This window comes from Diabrotica virgifera, chromosome 3, assembly GCF_917563875.1.
Source record: "Diabrotica virgifera virgifera chromosome 3, PGI_DIABVI_V3a".
In the NCBI taxonomy this organism is placed as follows: Eukaryota; Metazoa; Arthropoda; class Insecta; order Coleoptera; family Chrysomelidae; genus Diabrotica; species Diabrotica virgifera.
In genome coordinates this window covers 32,988,725-33,004,427 of record NC_065445.1, presented here as the reverse complement: position 1 = coordinate 33,004,427, position 15,703 = coordinate 32,988,725, and the positions used below count along the sequence as shown (strand labels likewise).

General features: G+C 32.1%; 1 protein-coding gene across 3 annotated transcripts in view; it reads right to left on the bottom strand.

Moving 5' to 3' along the window:
- The window catches only part of LOC114329829 (zinc finger protein 888-like), a 46,401-nt gene that overhangs the window by 23,499 nt on the left and 7,199 nt on the right, over window positions 1-15,703 (bottom strand). For all 3 annotated transcript variants that reach the window (XM_028279082.2, XM_028279083.2, XM_050647849.1), the window contains exon 3: window positions 11,809-11,925. In XM_028279082.2, coding sequence (XP_028134883.2) covers window positions 11,809-11,925 — 117 coding nt within the window. The remainder of the gene's footprint in view (window positions 1-11,808; window positions 11,926-15,703) is intronic.

The window sequence follows — 15,703 nt, the reverse complement described above, 5'->3', positions numbered from 1 at the left end:
GACAGTTGCGATTTTGGCGTTAACCCTAGTACAGAAATAGAAGTGTAGTTCGCAAATATCAAGTAAAAAACGGACAGTGAAAAGTGATTCTATAAGCGTCAAAGCGTCTATATTCATTGCTAGTACCCAAAAACCTAAATCATCATAAAGGGAACAAATTTATTTATTAATTATATATGGGATATTCCTATTAACAGTTAAACTAAATTACGATATAAGTTAGGATTCAAATCATAAATAAATACCTATAGTATAAAATCAATAAGAAAAAGTTCACTACATACATACTAAAAACATAAAAAATATAACAAAATTCAACAGTACCAATATACTGTTGTGATCTTGATTATTGATATGAGATAATATTTTTATATGTCATTTAATTTAATCAATGCATTAATAATAATCTAATTAATTTACCAGATCACATATCAATATGTTTTCAATCTCAGGGCTTTTTATAAAATTAATTACTTACATACGTGGCTTCTAAGTATTTCTTAATGGTTCCTAATCGGGATAGGAAAGAAAAGAGTAAAATAATAACACATATGGGTTACAATTGTAATCAAAATATTGTTTATTTTATTTAAATGGCAATCACTGCTTAATATTTGATATATCTTATTTTTCTTAAACATAACATTTACACATGGGAATCTTATTTTCTTTTGATTTCCAATTGAAAGTTTTTATTAACATTTAACTATTATGATTTATTAGCAACAATTCTATTTAAGTTTGATGAAGCTTTTCTGATATTATTGATTATGTTTCTTCAATTTTAAATGTGGTATTTACTACGAAAAACCCATACATTCATGTCCAAACAAATGAGACTGACCTTTTTCTGGTGCACTGAGAATGTCTTCACACAAGACCCGTTTCCTGCTATCCTTGGCTGCAATCCAAACCTCGTCCTGGCTTCCAGTAATGTTCTCCTCTGAAACTAGCTCGTATAGCTCTCGTTTCCTGCTTCTGTCGTGATGCTGTGTTCTACCTTTTTCGAAACTGCAATCAGCTACCGGGAACTCTTGGCTCAAGGAGGTTCTTTTACTCTCAACCTGGCCTACCTCTCGTTCTACGATAGATACTTCACACTCACGGAACTACACAGGCTTTCTCACTCTCCGTACACTACCGTCTACTACTCGACTTCACTTCTCGACATCTCAAAACATTCTGATCTCTATTTGTCATTCATTCCCCTACTTTCTAAATATCCCTTCCAGATTCACAAATCAAACTTCCACCACCAACTCTCATTCGCAGTATTCCTCAAAACCAATTTTTAAACTTTCTAAATATGCTTAATGGATTTCAAAGAAAATAGTAAATTCCCATTCTAAAATTACTTTCTACTATATACAAATTTTAATGACCTTTTAACGATTTCACTTGAGTCTTATTTAATCACTTCTTAAAATTAAATATAACAATTTGTTGTATACAGGTTGTTCTAAATTTATATGCCCGTGGTTGAGAAAATTGAAAATATTTTATATTAAATTGAATTCTGTTTATAATTATCAAATTTTAATTTTCATATCACATAGAAATATAACAAATCCCCGCCTTGTATTCGATAAAATTTATCTGCATTTTTAAATAAATTTTCTCGAGGCAAAACCAACTCCCTGTATATTTCCTTACTTTAATCTACGTCTTATACCCCTTCTTCTTGTATTACTCTAATTAGTCCCACCTGTAGAGTAATTGTTTCCTTATTTTCAGTGTCCTCATCCTGTGTTAGAGTGTCGGCTATTATGTTGTCTTTCCCTTTTTCCCATATCAATCTTCTGTCTTTTTCCTCAGATTTTTCACATACTTTTACCGTGCATTCTGCATCCTCGTTTTCATATGCCTCCTCTTCAAATGCCACTGTTTCGATTATATCTTTTTCGCTTTCATTTGTTAGCTTTATTTCTCCTTCTCCTGAGCTCATCTCTTCTTTTGAGGAATCCCAGTTTTCTTTTGCTTTTGATACTCTCAATTTTTCTTCTTCTGGGCTCAACTCTTCTTTTGAGGAGCCACAGGTTTCATTTTCTTTTGTCTTTTTCTGACTTTTTCTCCCTTTTCTTCTTTGTCCTTGCTTCGTTGCCAAATTCATTTCCACTGTTTGTTCTTTACCTGATTCGTCCGTATTTTGTTTCTCCTGTTCCTTGTCCTGTTCTTCTTCTTTTTCTTCTGTTAGGTTCATCGTATTATTTTTAAAATCTATCACTACATGTTTTTCTGCCAATTCGTCAACTCCTACTATCATGTCATGTGACATGTTTGGCATTATTACACATTGTAGTGCATACATCTTCTTACCCAGTCGTACCATTACTCGTATGCCTTCATTTATAGTTGCCAATGTCCGTTTGTTTGCGCCCACTAAATTTACCCTAGGTATTTTGTAAATTAAATTTGTTAAGTTAACTTCTTCTATTAGTTTTCTGTTGACCAATGTTATTTCAGATCCAGTGTCTATCATAATTTTAATTGGTTTCTCGTTGATAAATCCATCCACAAATTTTAAATTAACTCCATTTTTCTTTTCGTTGTTCCTTGCCAATTTAATAAACTCCTTGGGGTTACAAAAGATTCCTGTTTGATTTTTGGTTTTTAGTGAGCGCTGTCGTGAAAAAACGCCGGTTGCTCATCGTAGTTTATATTTTCGCCATAATGTCTCTCTCCGTCATATTCATCTGTCTGGGTATTATTTACTTCTCTTCTATTTTCTCTTGGTCTGTCGGATATGTTTCGGTTTTCTCGATATCCCTGTTCATTTTGTCTACCATTATTTCTATTTTCTTGATTTGAGCGTGTGGTGTTTCTATTCTGGTATTCTCGATTTCTGTTCTCATTCCATTGCCTATTTCTTTGTTCATAATTTCCTCTTCCGTTGTCTCTATTTTCGTTTTCCCTTCTGGGATTAAAATCTCGTCTTGTATAGTCCCTCCTATTTTGATTTCTATCTCTGTAATCCTGTGTTTCTCGGGGCCTGTAATCTTCTCGCGACCTTCTTGATTTTCTTTCCCTTAAACGTGATTCTCTTATTTGTAGGAATTGGCATAAACTATCTATGTCTTTGTAGTTTTGCAATGTGATATGGTCTTCCAGCGTTTCTTCGAAATGTCTTGCAATCAGTTCGACTAATTGTTCCGATGAGTAATTATATTGTAAATGTTTTGCGTTATAGTAAATTTGTAATGCATATGTCCTTTCTGATATACCCATCCTATCATTGTATTTCCCATTTTGCAATTCCTTGTTAATTTCCAATTGTTGGACTTTTCCCCAGAAATAATTCAAAAATTTTTGTTCAAATTGTTGCCAACTGTCAAATTCTTCTTCTTTGCAATCGAACCATAGGCTTGCTTCATATTTTAGATGGTTTCTGATAGTTTCTTTTGCTGTTTCGAAATTTCCGATGTGCTGTATTTTCTTTTTCAGGCTATTTATGAACGGCACTGGGTGTAATCTTCTTACATCCCCGCCAAACCTTATCTTCACGTCATCTGTGCTATGTATAACCATTTCTCTTCTTTCTCCGACATTTTGTTGGGTATTGATTTCCGCAATCTTTCTTTCCACTTCTTCTATGTCTGCTTGAATAGCGTTTTGCAACTTGTTTTCCAAACTTTCCATTTCTTTTTTCTGGCAATTCGTTATCTCCTTTATTTTATTTTGAATTTTCATTTCTTGTTCTTTCATCTCGTTTTTCATTGTTGTTAAACATCCTTTTACTTCCTTTTCTATGCGTTCCTCCATTTTCTTGTTGTTCTCTTCTATTGCTTGTTTCATTTTTTGTTGTGTTTCATCCATTTTTTTATCCAATTTTTGTTGTGTTTCATCCATTTTTTGTTGTGTTTCATCCATTTTCTGTTGTGTTTCATCCATTTTTTGATCCAATTTTTGTTGTGTTTCATCCATTTTTCGTTGTGTTTCCTCCATTTTTTGATCCATTTTTTGTTGTGATTCATCCATTTTTTGATCCACTTTATCCATTTTCTTTGATGTTTCTTCCTGATTTTTATCCATTTTTTGTTCTATTCTTTGTGACTGGAGTTGCATCATTTGTAATAATTTATCTATTCCTGATAATTCTTGCTGTTCTGATGCCATGATTGTCGTGTCTAAAATATCTTCTTGGTCTGAATTATTCTCTTGATTTGAATGTTCTTTTTGTTTTTTGTTGTCTTTGCTTTGGCTTCTTGTCACAGACATTTGTTTTCAAGAAGTACTGTCCCCGCCAAATATGAAATTTTACTAGTATGTTACCAAGACGACTTTTTCTCACCCAAATATTATAAATTGTCAATAAATATATCAAATGTAAATATCGTAAAAATAAAATATTAAATCAGTTATGTAAAATTTGTACCTAAAGAGATCTAAAATTTTATGTTATCAAATGTAAGTATCTCACTTTTTACCACAGGCATATAAATTTTCAAATACCGGCTTTACTCTTTCTATCCTTCAAATTTGCCACTAGAAATACTTAACAATGCTTTCCACGTTGGACGACAGTTGTTGTGATCTTGATTATTGATATGAGATAATATTTTTATATGTCATTTAATTTAATCAATGCATTAATAATAATCTAATTAATTTACCAGATCACATATCAATATGTTTTCAATCTCAGGGCTTTTTATAAAATTAATTACTTACATACGTGGCTTCTAAGTATTTCTTAATGGTTCCTAATCGGGATAGGAAAGAAAAGAGTAAAATAATAACACATATGGGTTACAATTGTAATCAAAATATTGTTTATTTTATTTAAATGGCAATCACTGCTTAATATTTGATATATCTTATTTTTCTTAAACATAACATTTACACATGGGAATCTTATTTTCTTTTGATTTCCAATTGAAAGTTTTTATTAACATTTAACTATTATGATTTATTAGCAACAATTCTATTTAAGTTTGATGAAGCTTTTCTGATATTATTGATTATGTTTCTTCAATTTTAAATGTGGTATTTACTACGAAAAACCCATACATTCATGTCCAAACAAATGAGACTGACCTTTTTCTGGTGCACTGAGAATGTCTTCACACAAGACCCGTTTCCTGCTATCCTTGGCTGCAATCCAAACCTCGTCCTGGCTTCCAGTAATGTTCTCCTCTGAAACTAGCTCGTATAGCTCTCGTTTCCTGCTTCTGTCGTGATGCTGTGTTCTACCTTTTTCGAAACTGCAATCAGCTACCGGGAACTCTTGGCTCAAGGAGGTTCTTTTACTCTCAACCTGGCCTACCTCTCGTTCTACGATAGATACTTCACACTCACGGAACTACACAGGCTTTCTCACTCTCCGTACACTACCGTCTACTACTCGACTTCACTTCTCGACATCTCAAAACATTCTGATCTCTATTTGTCATTCATTCCCCTACTTTCTAAATATCCCTTCCAGATTCACAAATCAAACTTCCACCACCAACTCTCATTCGCAGTATTCCTCAAAACCAATTTTTAAACTTTCTAAATATGCTTAATGGATTTCAAAGAAAATAGTAAATTCCCATTCTAAAATTACTTTCTACTATATACAAATTTTAATGACCTTTTAACGATTTCACTTGAGTCTTATTTAATCACTTCTTAAAATTAAATATAACAATTTGTTGTATACAGGTTGTTCTAAATTTATATGCCCGTGGTTGAGAAAATTGAAAATATTTTATATTAAATTGAATTCTGTTTATAATTATCAAATTTTAATTTTCATATCACATAGAAATATAACAATACATATCACAAAGCAAGAGATATTTTTAACTCAGTTATTGAATATATTACAATCAAAATCATTTCCCATGTATCTATCCAATGGGTTGTGAATACCATAGGTTGTTCTTTGGAACGGAATGTTGAAAACATTGTGGTAACTTAGAGCTTGGTTTGGAACATTAAGTTAATCTGATTTAACAGATTTGGACAATCAAATCCATGTATGATCTTATAATATAATGTACAGGGTGTCCAGAAACTCTACCGACAAACGAAGACAGGAGATTCCTCAGATAATTTTAAGACAATTTAACCCAATTCACCTAGTCCGAAAATGCTTCCTAAGCGAGCTAGAGCTCTTTGAAGATGGCGTCATGTAATGAGTTTTTCTTAAATACCTCGAGAACACTTCTATTTAGAGAAACGAAAATTGGTATGCATATTTACTTTCCAGAAATGAATCGATTTCATCCATTGCGAATTTCTAGTACTGGTCATAGGCGTCCGTTTTGGGTAGGGCAATGGTTATTTTATCGCCTAACTTTTTTGTATTTAATTTTTAAGCATTTTTGACTCTGAATTATTAAATTGTGAGGTATTCTAGTACTAAAAGGTACTCTTACTTTAAGTCGATAGAATAAACCGTTTCCTAGAAAAATCGATTTGAAAATTTTTCGTTCTTTGAATTTCAAAAAAAAAGATTAAAAAAAACTATTTAGAAAGATAAAAACTGGTACATTTATTTATATTCCAGAGATTAATCGATTTCATTAATGGCGAATTTCTAGAAACGGTCATAGACGTCCGTTTTGGGTAGGTCAACAGTTATTTTATAGCATAATTTTATTGTCTTTAATTTTTAAGTATTTTTGACACTAGATTATTCAATTATGAGATATTCGAATACTAAAAGTTACTCTTGCTTTAAGTTGGTAAAATGCATCGTTTTTTTTTATTTTTATTCAATTTTTTTTTCAAATTCCCAAAACTAAAGACATTCAAATCGATTTTTCTAGAAAACGGTGTGTCCTACCGACTTAAAGTAAGAGTACCTTTTAGTACTAGAATACCTCACAATTTAATAATCCAGTATCAAAAATGCTTAAAAGTTGAAGACAAAAAAGTTATGCGATAAAATAACCGTTGCCCTACCCAAAACGGACGCCTATGACCGGTACTAGAAATTCGCAATGGATGGAAACGATACATTTCTGGAAAGTAAATATGTATACAAATTTTCGTTTTTCTAGATAGAAGCGTTCTGGAGGTATTTAAGAGAAACTAATTACATGGCGCCATCTTCAAAGAGCTCTAGCTCCCTTAGGAAGCATTTTCGGACTAGGTGAATTGGCTTAACCCCTAAGTACTAACATCTTAAATCAATGGCGCAAACACTAACTAACCGCCTGACAGACGGGTTTCACATTTTACTGGTTATTTTTCTTTTGTTAAATATTATAATGCAAAAAAATATTTCGATGACTTACTGAAAGTATTACTTATCTAAAAAACACAGTAATTGATCTAGTTTTTCTGTATTTATTAAAATACAAAACATTATAACAAGAATGGAAGGATTGTCTGTGCGACTTTTTATTCCTGACAAAAAGTGTGATAAAAATGAAACAAATTAAAGAATCTTGATAAAAATTTATAATCGAGTTAAACAAAGAGTAATAAACATGAAAATAAAAAAAATTTTAAAAAACATTAAAACAAAAAAAAAAACTGACAGGCACTAAAATTTGTACAGTGTAGCAATGGTAGTCAGTGGCAACATTTTCATCACAAATTGATCCCACTTCGCTTACGTCGTCTTCTACCTCATCAAGTCATTTCAAAAGAGTTTCCTCATAGTCTTTATCCCCTTATTTGAACTTTTTGACGAACTGGGGCACATTATGTTTAATGACGAACTGGGCACAAACACTAACACCCCGTCTATTAGACGGAAATCACACTTTGAGTCTAAATATCTTTCGAATAACAACCTGCAGCAAATTGCCGAATTCAATACTAGTAAATAACAACATAACTTGAAAAGTCATAAACGGATGACCTTCAAATTTTTCTAGGAATGGAAATATCCCACTTTCAACAAACGATGCCGTCTGAGAGACGGTGTGTTAGTACTTAAGGGTTAAATTGTCTTAAAATTATCTGAGGAATCTCCTGTCTTCGTTTGTCGGTAGAGTTTGTGGACACCCTGTATAAATATGGCACCTGACATATCACAATGGTTCTTGATCGGGGGTAAAGATAATTGTTGTTCGATAAGGGAATAATTGATTTCTAATAGTAGTGTGAACATGGTAAGCACAATATCTCAAAAATTTATGAGGGACTCTTTCTAACGTATCAATATTATTCTGAAAATAGGGTCACCAAACAACTTAGCAGTATTCTAAAATAGTTCTAACTAAGCAACAATACAATAATCTTGTTGAATTAATGGAGAAATACTTACAAGTCCTAGTAACAAAAACAAGAAGTTTAGATGCCTTTATTGAAATAGTGTTTATGTGGTCACAGAAAGTAAGTTTCTCATCGAAAATAACACCCAAATCCCGAATAGAAGAAACATAATTCAATGGCATATTGTTAATAGTATTATCTTGTTTCATTTTTATTGACTTTACGAGAAAAACTTATGAAACAGCTTTTTTTTACATTCAAGTGGAGTGTGTTCTGATTGCACCAACTTTTTATTCTGTGTGTCATCTTGCAACAGCGCTTGGTCTTTTAGGCCAAAAATGAAAACATCATACTCAGGCACAAAGAAAAAATCAGGTTTTGAAATATGAAATATTTTAAGGTATTGCAAAGTAACTGTGGAATCAACAAAAAACGCTGGACGGAAGGGCCGCCCGAGAACTTTATCGTACCGATCTATTATCGTTATCGTACTAGATACTGGCATTCTATAAAAATAACAAAGTTACTCGTTATTTTGATATTTTAGAAACACCTTGTATACTTGAAAATATTTTATGGTTCTACGCATCATTAATTCCCACATTTAGACACACTATAGATTATTGCATAAATCAATAGAATATTAGTCATACTTTCATTTCAAATTAGTCTATTTTTCTGAGAAATTAATAGTTTACAATATTTCCATTTTACTGCATGGATTGTAATGAAATTTTGGGAGTAGCCCAAAGCCCAATCTCCTAATTCAAAGTCTATCCTATATACTATGGCGCTTTTATCATGGGGGCGGTTCTCACCACTTCTCGGGGATAGAACATTTTTATTTTCGAATTGCATGGAGCAAAAGGAAGAATTTTAAGAAAATTTAAAAATGCGCTCTATAATTTGATCTTATTTTTTTCACCCGTCCAACTTTTTGAAAGTAGAAATAACACTATATTAAGAGGTATTGCAAAAGAAAAACAATGCATTTAAATTCTGGTGAATGAGGGGTTAAATGTATGTACTTCTCATTTTTCCTTAAAGTACATTAGTCATATATTTTTTTGCACCATATCTCGCTTAGTTTGAATGTAACCGACATTTAACGGTGCTCGTTTTAAAGGCCTTTTCAAACAGTACAAAAGCATGAGCACTTTGAGCATGCACCAAAAAACAAACTCTTTTTACCTACCATATCTCTTTTTGTATTATAAATAGAAAATTTACGAAGGAACGAATCTCTTTGTTATTTATAATTAAAAAAAAAATATTATATAGTGTTTTTAGTTTGATGCATAGTTTTTAAGGTATTCACAAAAAAACCGTCCGAAAACGTGTCATTTTTAAATGAAAATGGCCAATTTTCAACTACGCATAACTCAAAAAGTATTGAGTTCCCAAAAAAAAGTATAGATCAGTTTTTGCTTAAGGGGGGGGGGGGGGGTATGGTTTGAAATATTTAATTTTTTTTTATTATTTCAAATAAAAGTGCATACTTTCAAGAATATACTCTGAAAATTTCAAAATAATCGGAGTAGAATTACCAGAGATACAGGGTGTTGAATATCCCTACCTTCGACTCGCTTTGCCGCGACTTCTCGCCAGCACGCTTGAGCGTAGTGAGAAACGTTAAACAACTGTTCGCCTTCTCTTTTGTAGATTATTCCTCGATTCAAAAAACATATTCCAATGTGCATCATTTTACGATTTGGCAGACAAATAAGAAGATGAATATGCAGTTGTCAAAACTTTAAACGCATTTTTCTCAAAACTGCTTTTTCAAATGCGGTGGACATTGTAACTGAAAAACTACTACGCCGATCTACCTGATATTTTGCATAGATTTTCTTTAGACATTTCGTGAGGTAACAGCGTCGAGATATTTTTCTTTTCTAGCTTATTTTTTGTTCAACAATAATAAATCTGTTGATTTTCACAAAATTTTTACCAAAAATTTATTTTTTTTGATTTTTGAGTGATACCAAAAATTCAAAAATCATTAAAAATAAAAAAACTCGACGTTGTGACCTCGTGAAACTCATAAGCTAATAAAATCTTTTTGAATTTTTTGTTTCGTATGATCGAGTGTTGAGTTCTGATGTCCACCGCAAAATCCATTTTTTTGTGAGCTGCCTGTCAAAATTTGTCACCAATGGATTATTTTTCAATATTTTCGATTGAATTTTTTTTCTAACATATTCTTTGAATTGTACTTAATATGCTTATTTAATTTAAAAATAAAATAATTCTACCATAGCTTCGAAAAAAATTCACAAAAATGTGCTTGATATGTTGATTTCAAACCATACCCCCTCCTTAAAAATAGGTTCTCTAGCCACTCCATGCTTATTTTGACCAATAAATTTTCCACCCCCTTGAAGGGGTGGGAATTGTCCCAAGATAAAAGCGCCATAGTATATAGGGTAGATTTTGTTTCTTGAGCTATTCCCTACTTACTGTGAAAATATCAAGTACATCGATGTAGTAGGATGGAATTCGGAGCCAAATACCCTCTGACTGCCCTATAATAATGCTCTGCTATGATCGCGTGAGAGGGGACACACACAAGATTCTAGCAAAATTTCAATTTTCTGTAACTTTTCGAGTTTTTAAGTTACAGCAACGAGTTTATGTCATTGGAAAAATAATTTTACATTCTTTCAAAATATGTAAAAATATACAGGGCGTATGTAAAAAATTAAGATTTTTTTTTTCATTTCCGGTTAAACCGGAAGCCATATTGTGGGTAAAATTTATTGTGCTAATAGATAACAAAGTACTATATATGTCTGCCAAATTTCAAATTTTAGTTTCTATTACAGAGGTAGTTACGGTCACTCGAATATTTTTTTATAAAAAATTCATAACTCCCCTCCTATGAGGAGTTAAGAAATCTGACCAATGCTATTCAATTTACTGATAGGATATCAAAAATATATCAAAAAATAAACAAATTCCTTGGAGTCATTTTTGAGAAAATTTAGTTCAAATTTATGTCAAATTTTGACCCCTTAAATATAGGCAACCCATAACTTGTTCTGAAAAACGATAATATTCTTGTTATAGCCCCATCTTTAGGCTATATAAATGTTTTTTCAAATTAAATTTATCTTAAACAAGTTTTTAGATTGGTAGGGAAATGTATCGGGTGGGCGGTCGGCCATGCTGGCCGCCATTTTGGATTTGGAAATGTCAAATTCCGTATTTCTATTTACCTATCGATGAGCTAACTAAGTTAAATTTCATTCGTTTTGGTCAAAATTTGCAAGAAATGGGCCCCAAATAACCCCCCTATTTCGGCCCCCCTTTGAGAGGTTTTTTTCAAAAGCTTAGTTTCTCGACAAAATTCTCTTAAACTTACTCATACCGAATTTCATCGAAATCGGTCCAGTAGTTTTTGCTGGGCGGTGGCGACATACGTACGTACATACGTACGTACGTACATACGTACGTACATACTTCCGACATGTTTTTTTTATTTGCTTTTTAGACTCAGGGGGACTCAAAACGTCGAAAAAAAGTGAAAGCTGAAAATTTTTTTTTTGAACGATCCTATAACTTTATCTATTATACTCATACTGCGTATGTAGTACGATAAAGTAAAAACTATAAAAATACGTGCATCGTAAATGTTTTTATTATTTATCTCACCTAAGGTATCTTCATTCTTGAAGACTCCAAGATCAAGGGAGGTTGTCAGCTGATTCTCTATGTATCTTGGATCACCTTCCACAAATTCTTCTTTAATTTCAGCTTTTACTGTCCAATCTTAAAAAATTTAAATTGCATTAAACCATACTAAAATCACAATAACGATGCACTGAATCATGATTTACAATGTATAAATTTTGTAAATCATCATTTGGGATTTGCAATGTATATACATTGTAAATCATGATTTGGGACTGCTCCTCAAACATTCAATGTGTATTGGTTTGTTTAATTCTAGCGCATCTTTATTTTGATTGTACAGTAGAACCCTGCAAATTGGAACTAATTGGAGGGACAGACTGTTCTGATTCCAAAAAGTTCAGATTATCTGAAAGTTAGCATAACTAATAATTCAAAGCTTTCGTTGTCATTGATTTTGAGTCATTGCACCTGTCTCCCTACCTCCCTCTCCCCCTTAATTTCAAATCACTGCCTATTAAAAGTCTTGCCTCAGAAGAAGAAGCTTGTGCAGCTGGCTTTAAGATGAATATGCATCGTTTGACTGTTATCGCCTGTTGTAATGCTGCAGCAACAAACAAAATACTGGTAACAGTCATTGGAAAACCTAAAAAACCACGAGCTTAAAAAGATTTTAACATGAATGCTTTGTCTTATTATAGGGCCCAAAGGAAACCATGGATGAATAGTGCACTTTTTAAGGAATGGCTTGAAAAACAATTTGTTTCATCTGTTTCGAAATTCAATAAGAAAGTGGGGCTTCCCAACAGAGCCCTTACAGAAGGAACTTAGATGTGATGAAATTAAAGTTGTTTTCCTACCACCAAATGTGACACGTGACATGGATCAAGGTGTTCTGTAATTTATAAAACAGCACTATGGAAAGAATTAGTTACAGACTGTATTAGAAGATGAGGAGATTTACATTACTGACATCCTGAAAAAAAAAAATCACTTTTAAACATGTCATCTATTGGGTGGCGAGGCCTGGGACAACTGCCTTGAGACTTTAATTAGAAAATCATGAAGGAAGTTGTGGCCAGATTTACAATTTGAAGAAGTTCCATTTTTCCGAACTCCCTTACAAGATGACCTCCTCGTAGTCATACAACAACTTCCAGGATGTGAAATAGAAGAAGAAAGTGCGATTAGAGAATGGATTGAAGGTGACGACAATGGGCACCAAGAATTTACGGATGAAGAGATTGTAGACTTGGGTCAAACTCAAGTGTCACACACAGTTGTGGATGTGGCTCTACGTTACATGGAGAAGTCTGCTGCTTTACCGGTCGAAGTAATGTTTATGCGTAAATGGTTCAACATCGCTGCCTTAAGTCGCTACACCTCCATGAGTCAGAAGAAAGTGACCAACTTCTTTAAGAATGCGTCATAGGGCTGCAAATGTTCTTGCAATGGTGTGGACATTATTTTTGGACTTAAGTTGACTACAAGAGAAGTGACATAAGTTTCTGTTTAACCTTTATAAGCACTACATATACAGGGTGTTAATAAATAAGTATGAAAAATTCTAAGGGCTAATTCTACATGAAAAATTAATGCCAGTTTGCTCTATAAACATGTCCGCAAATGCTTAGTTTCGGAGATACGGGGTGTTGAAATTTTTATTTCAAACTGCCAATTTATTTATTGCTCTAAGACCAGTTGAGCTATGAAAATGAAATTTGGTGAGTTTTAGGAGGTAGTTATTACGAATTTTATGACATACAATTAAGAATTTTGTATTCATCATTGGCACGCCTACGGTCAATGGTCTGAATTATTTTAAAGAAAACAATAGTACGCCACTGAGATATTTCGAATTAGAAATTATTTTTAAATTCCACGTCTAATTTATGATAAAAAACCTTTCTTGCCTTTTTTTCATATGATGCACCGTTTTTATGTAGAAAAATAAAACATCTTGGCGCATATTTTTCATTTCTTAATACATCATCAAGAACTATCCAATATAATTTATTATTATTTATTTATTGACGGGATTACCCCATTAAAAGTTATACAATTAACAATAATAAGTTTACGAGCTAAATATGTACTAATAATACTTTAACAACATTATAATATGGAACTTGCACATTTTTTTATTAGATAATAATGTTCAGCTTTGTTTAAAAATGAGATTTCCAAAATTTCACTCTTCAAAAACTCGTAATAACTTAGAAATACATAAAATAGTTCCAACGGCCCGTGACGTCACATAGTTTTGCATTAGTTTTGATTATGGTTATATTTCGGTGTGTCTAGGTACACGCTAACGTGTACGCAAATAAAAAAGTTAGGTAGATGCGAATTAAACTTCATCAAGCCAGTGACGTCATTATTTAGCTTGCGCAGTAACTATACATTTTACTACATGCTATTTTGATATGTTTAGTGTTTGTTTGATAGAAAAATATTTGTTAAGGGAAGGGCGAAGCAGAACTATTCAGATGTTTCAAACTTGATTGTAATAAATCAATGTATATATATAAAAGTATATATTTAGGTTAGCAAAATAACTATATGCATTTAGTTGACATGACATGTAGGTACAAAATATTCTTAAAATAATTTTTATATGTAAGTGAATTATTATAATCAACTATTCTAAATGCAAAATAAGCCACAATTTAACTAAAAAAGTTATTTTATTAACGTTTCGACGTCCAAATCGGATGTCATTGTCAAAATACAAAAATTAGTCAGATTAAATAAATTATTAGAAAAAATTTTTTACTAAGCAACAACATTTTTGTTTAATTTAATATTTTGTATTTTGATGTTATTCTGAAGCTATTTCCTTGTGGCATTTTTATAATCAAGTATATTCAAATGGGAAATAAGCCACAATTTTACCTAAAAATGATTTTATTAACGTTTCGACGCCCAAGTCGGGTGTCGTTGTCAAAATACAAAATGATACTAAATAAATAAAAATGTTGTTGCTTAGTAAAAAATTCTTCTAATAATTTATTTAATCTGACTCATTTATATCGGCAATTCAGACACGTATTATTCATTTTAAAGTAGACGACTTTAAAATGATATTGCCAATATTGATGAGTTGCGTTCCTGGGACGACTTTACTAAAAGATAGTTCATTCGATTACATGAAATCAATCCCAACTCAAGAATATCCGCCACAAAAAAATCATAGCATTTAATCTGTCTTTAAAAAGACAACCAAATGCAACGGTGGCACTGAAATTCTCGCGTTAGAGATTCCATAGTAAATCACGAGGGAAAACCAGGAAAAACCTCGTGATACTATCCCGACATCGTAAGTATTTGGGTTTACATTTAGTTTACTCTCAAAACTAATACCAAATTCTGACTTGATATTTTAAATTTTAAATAATACTAAAATACTAAATATGTACTAACTCGATATGTTACTGATTTACTAATTGTGGTATTTTTTTTCTTTTGACTTCCTCCTTTAATATGGGTAACCACATCCTACTGCATTCTACCGAGGAATTTGCGACACAATTGGTTTCATTTAGCATAATTAGAGCCGCTTCTTTGATTTTTCTCTTTTTACTATCTGCTTCTTTTAGGACTATACTTGAATCTCTCCACTGAACTCTATGTTCATTATCCCATGCGTGTTGACATATTTTAGATCTATCAAATTCTCTATTTTTTATATAAGACTGTTCATGTTCATTTACTCTAACGTCTATTGGTCTTGACGTTTCACCTATCGAAACGTTAATAAAATCATTTTTAGGTAAAATTGTGGCTTATTTCCCATTTGAATATACTTGATTTTGTATTTTGACAACAACATCCGGTTTAGACGTCGAAACGTTAATAAAATCAATTTTTTAGTTAAATTGTGGCTTAGTTCTCATTTAGAACAGTTGATTACAAA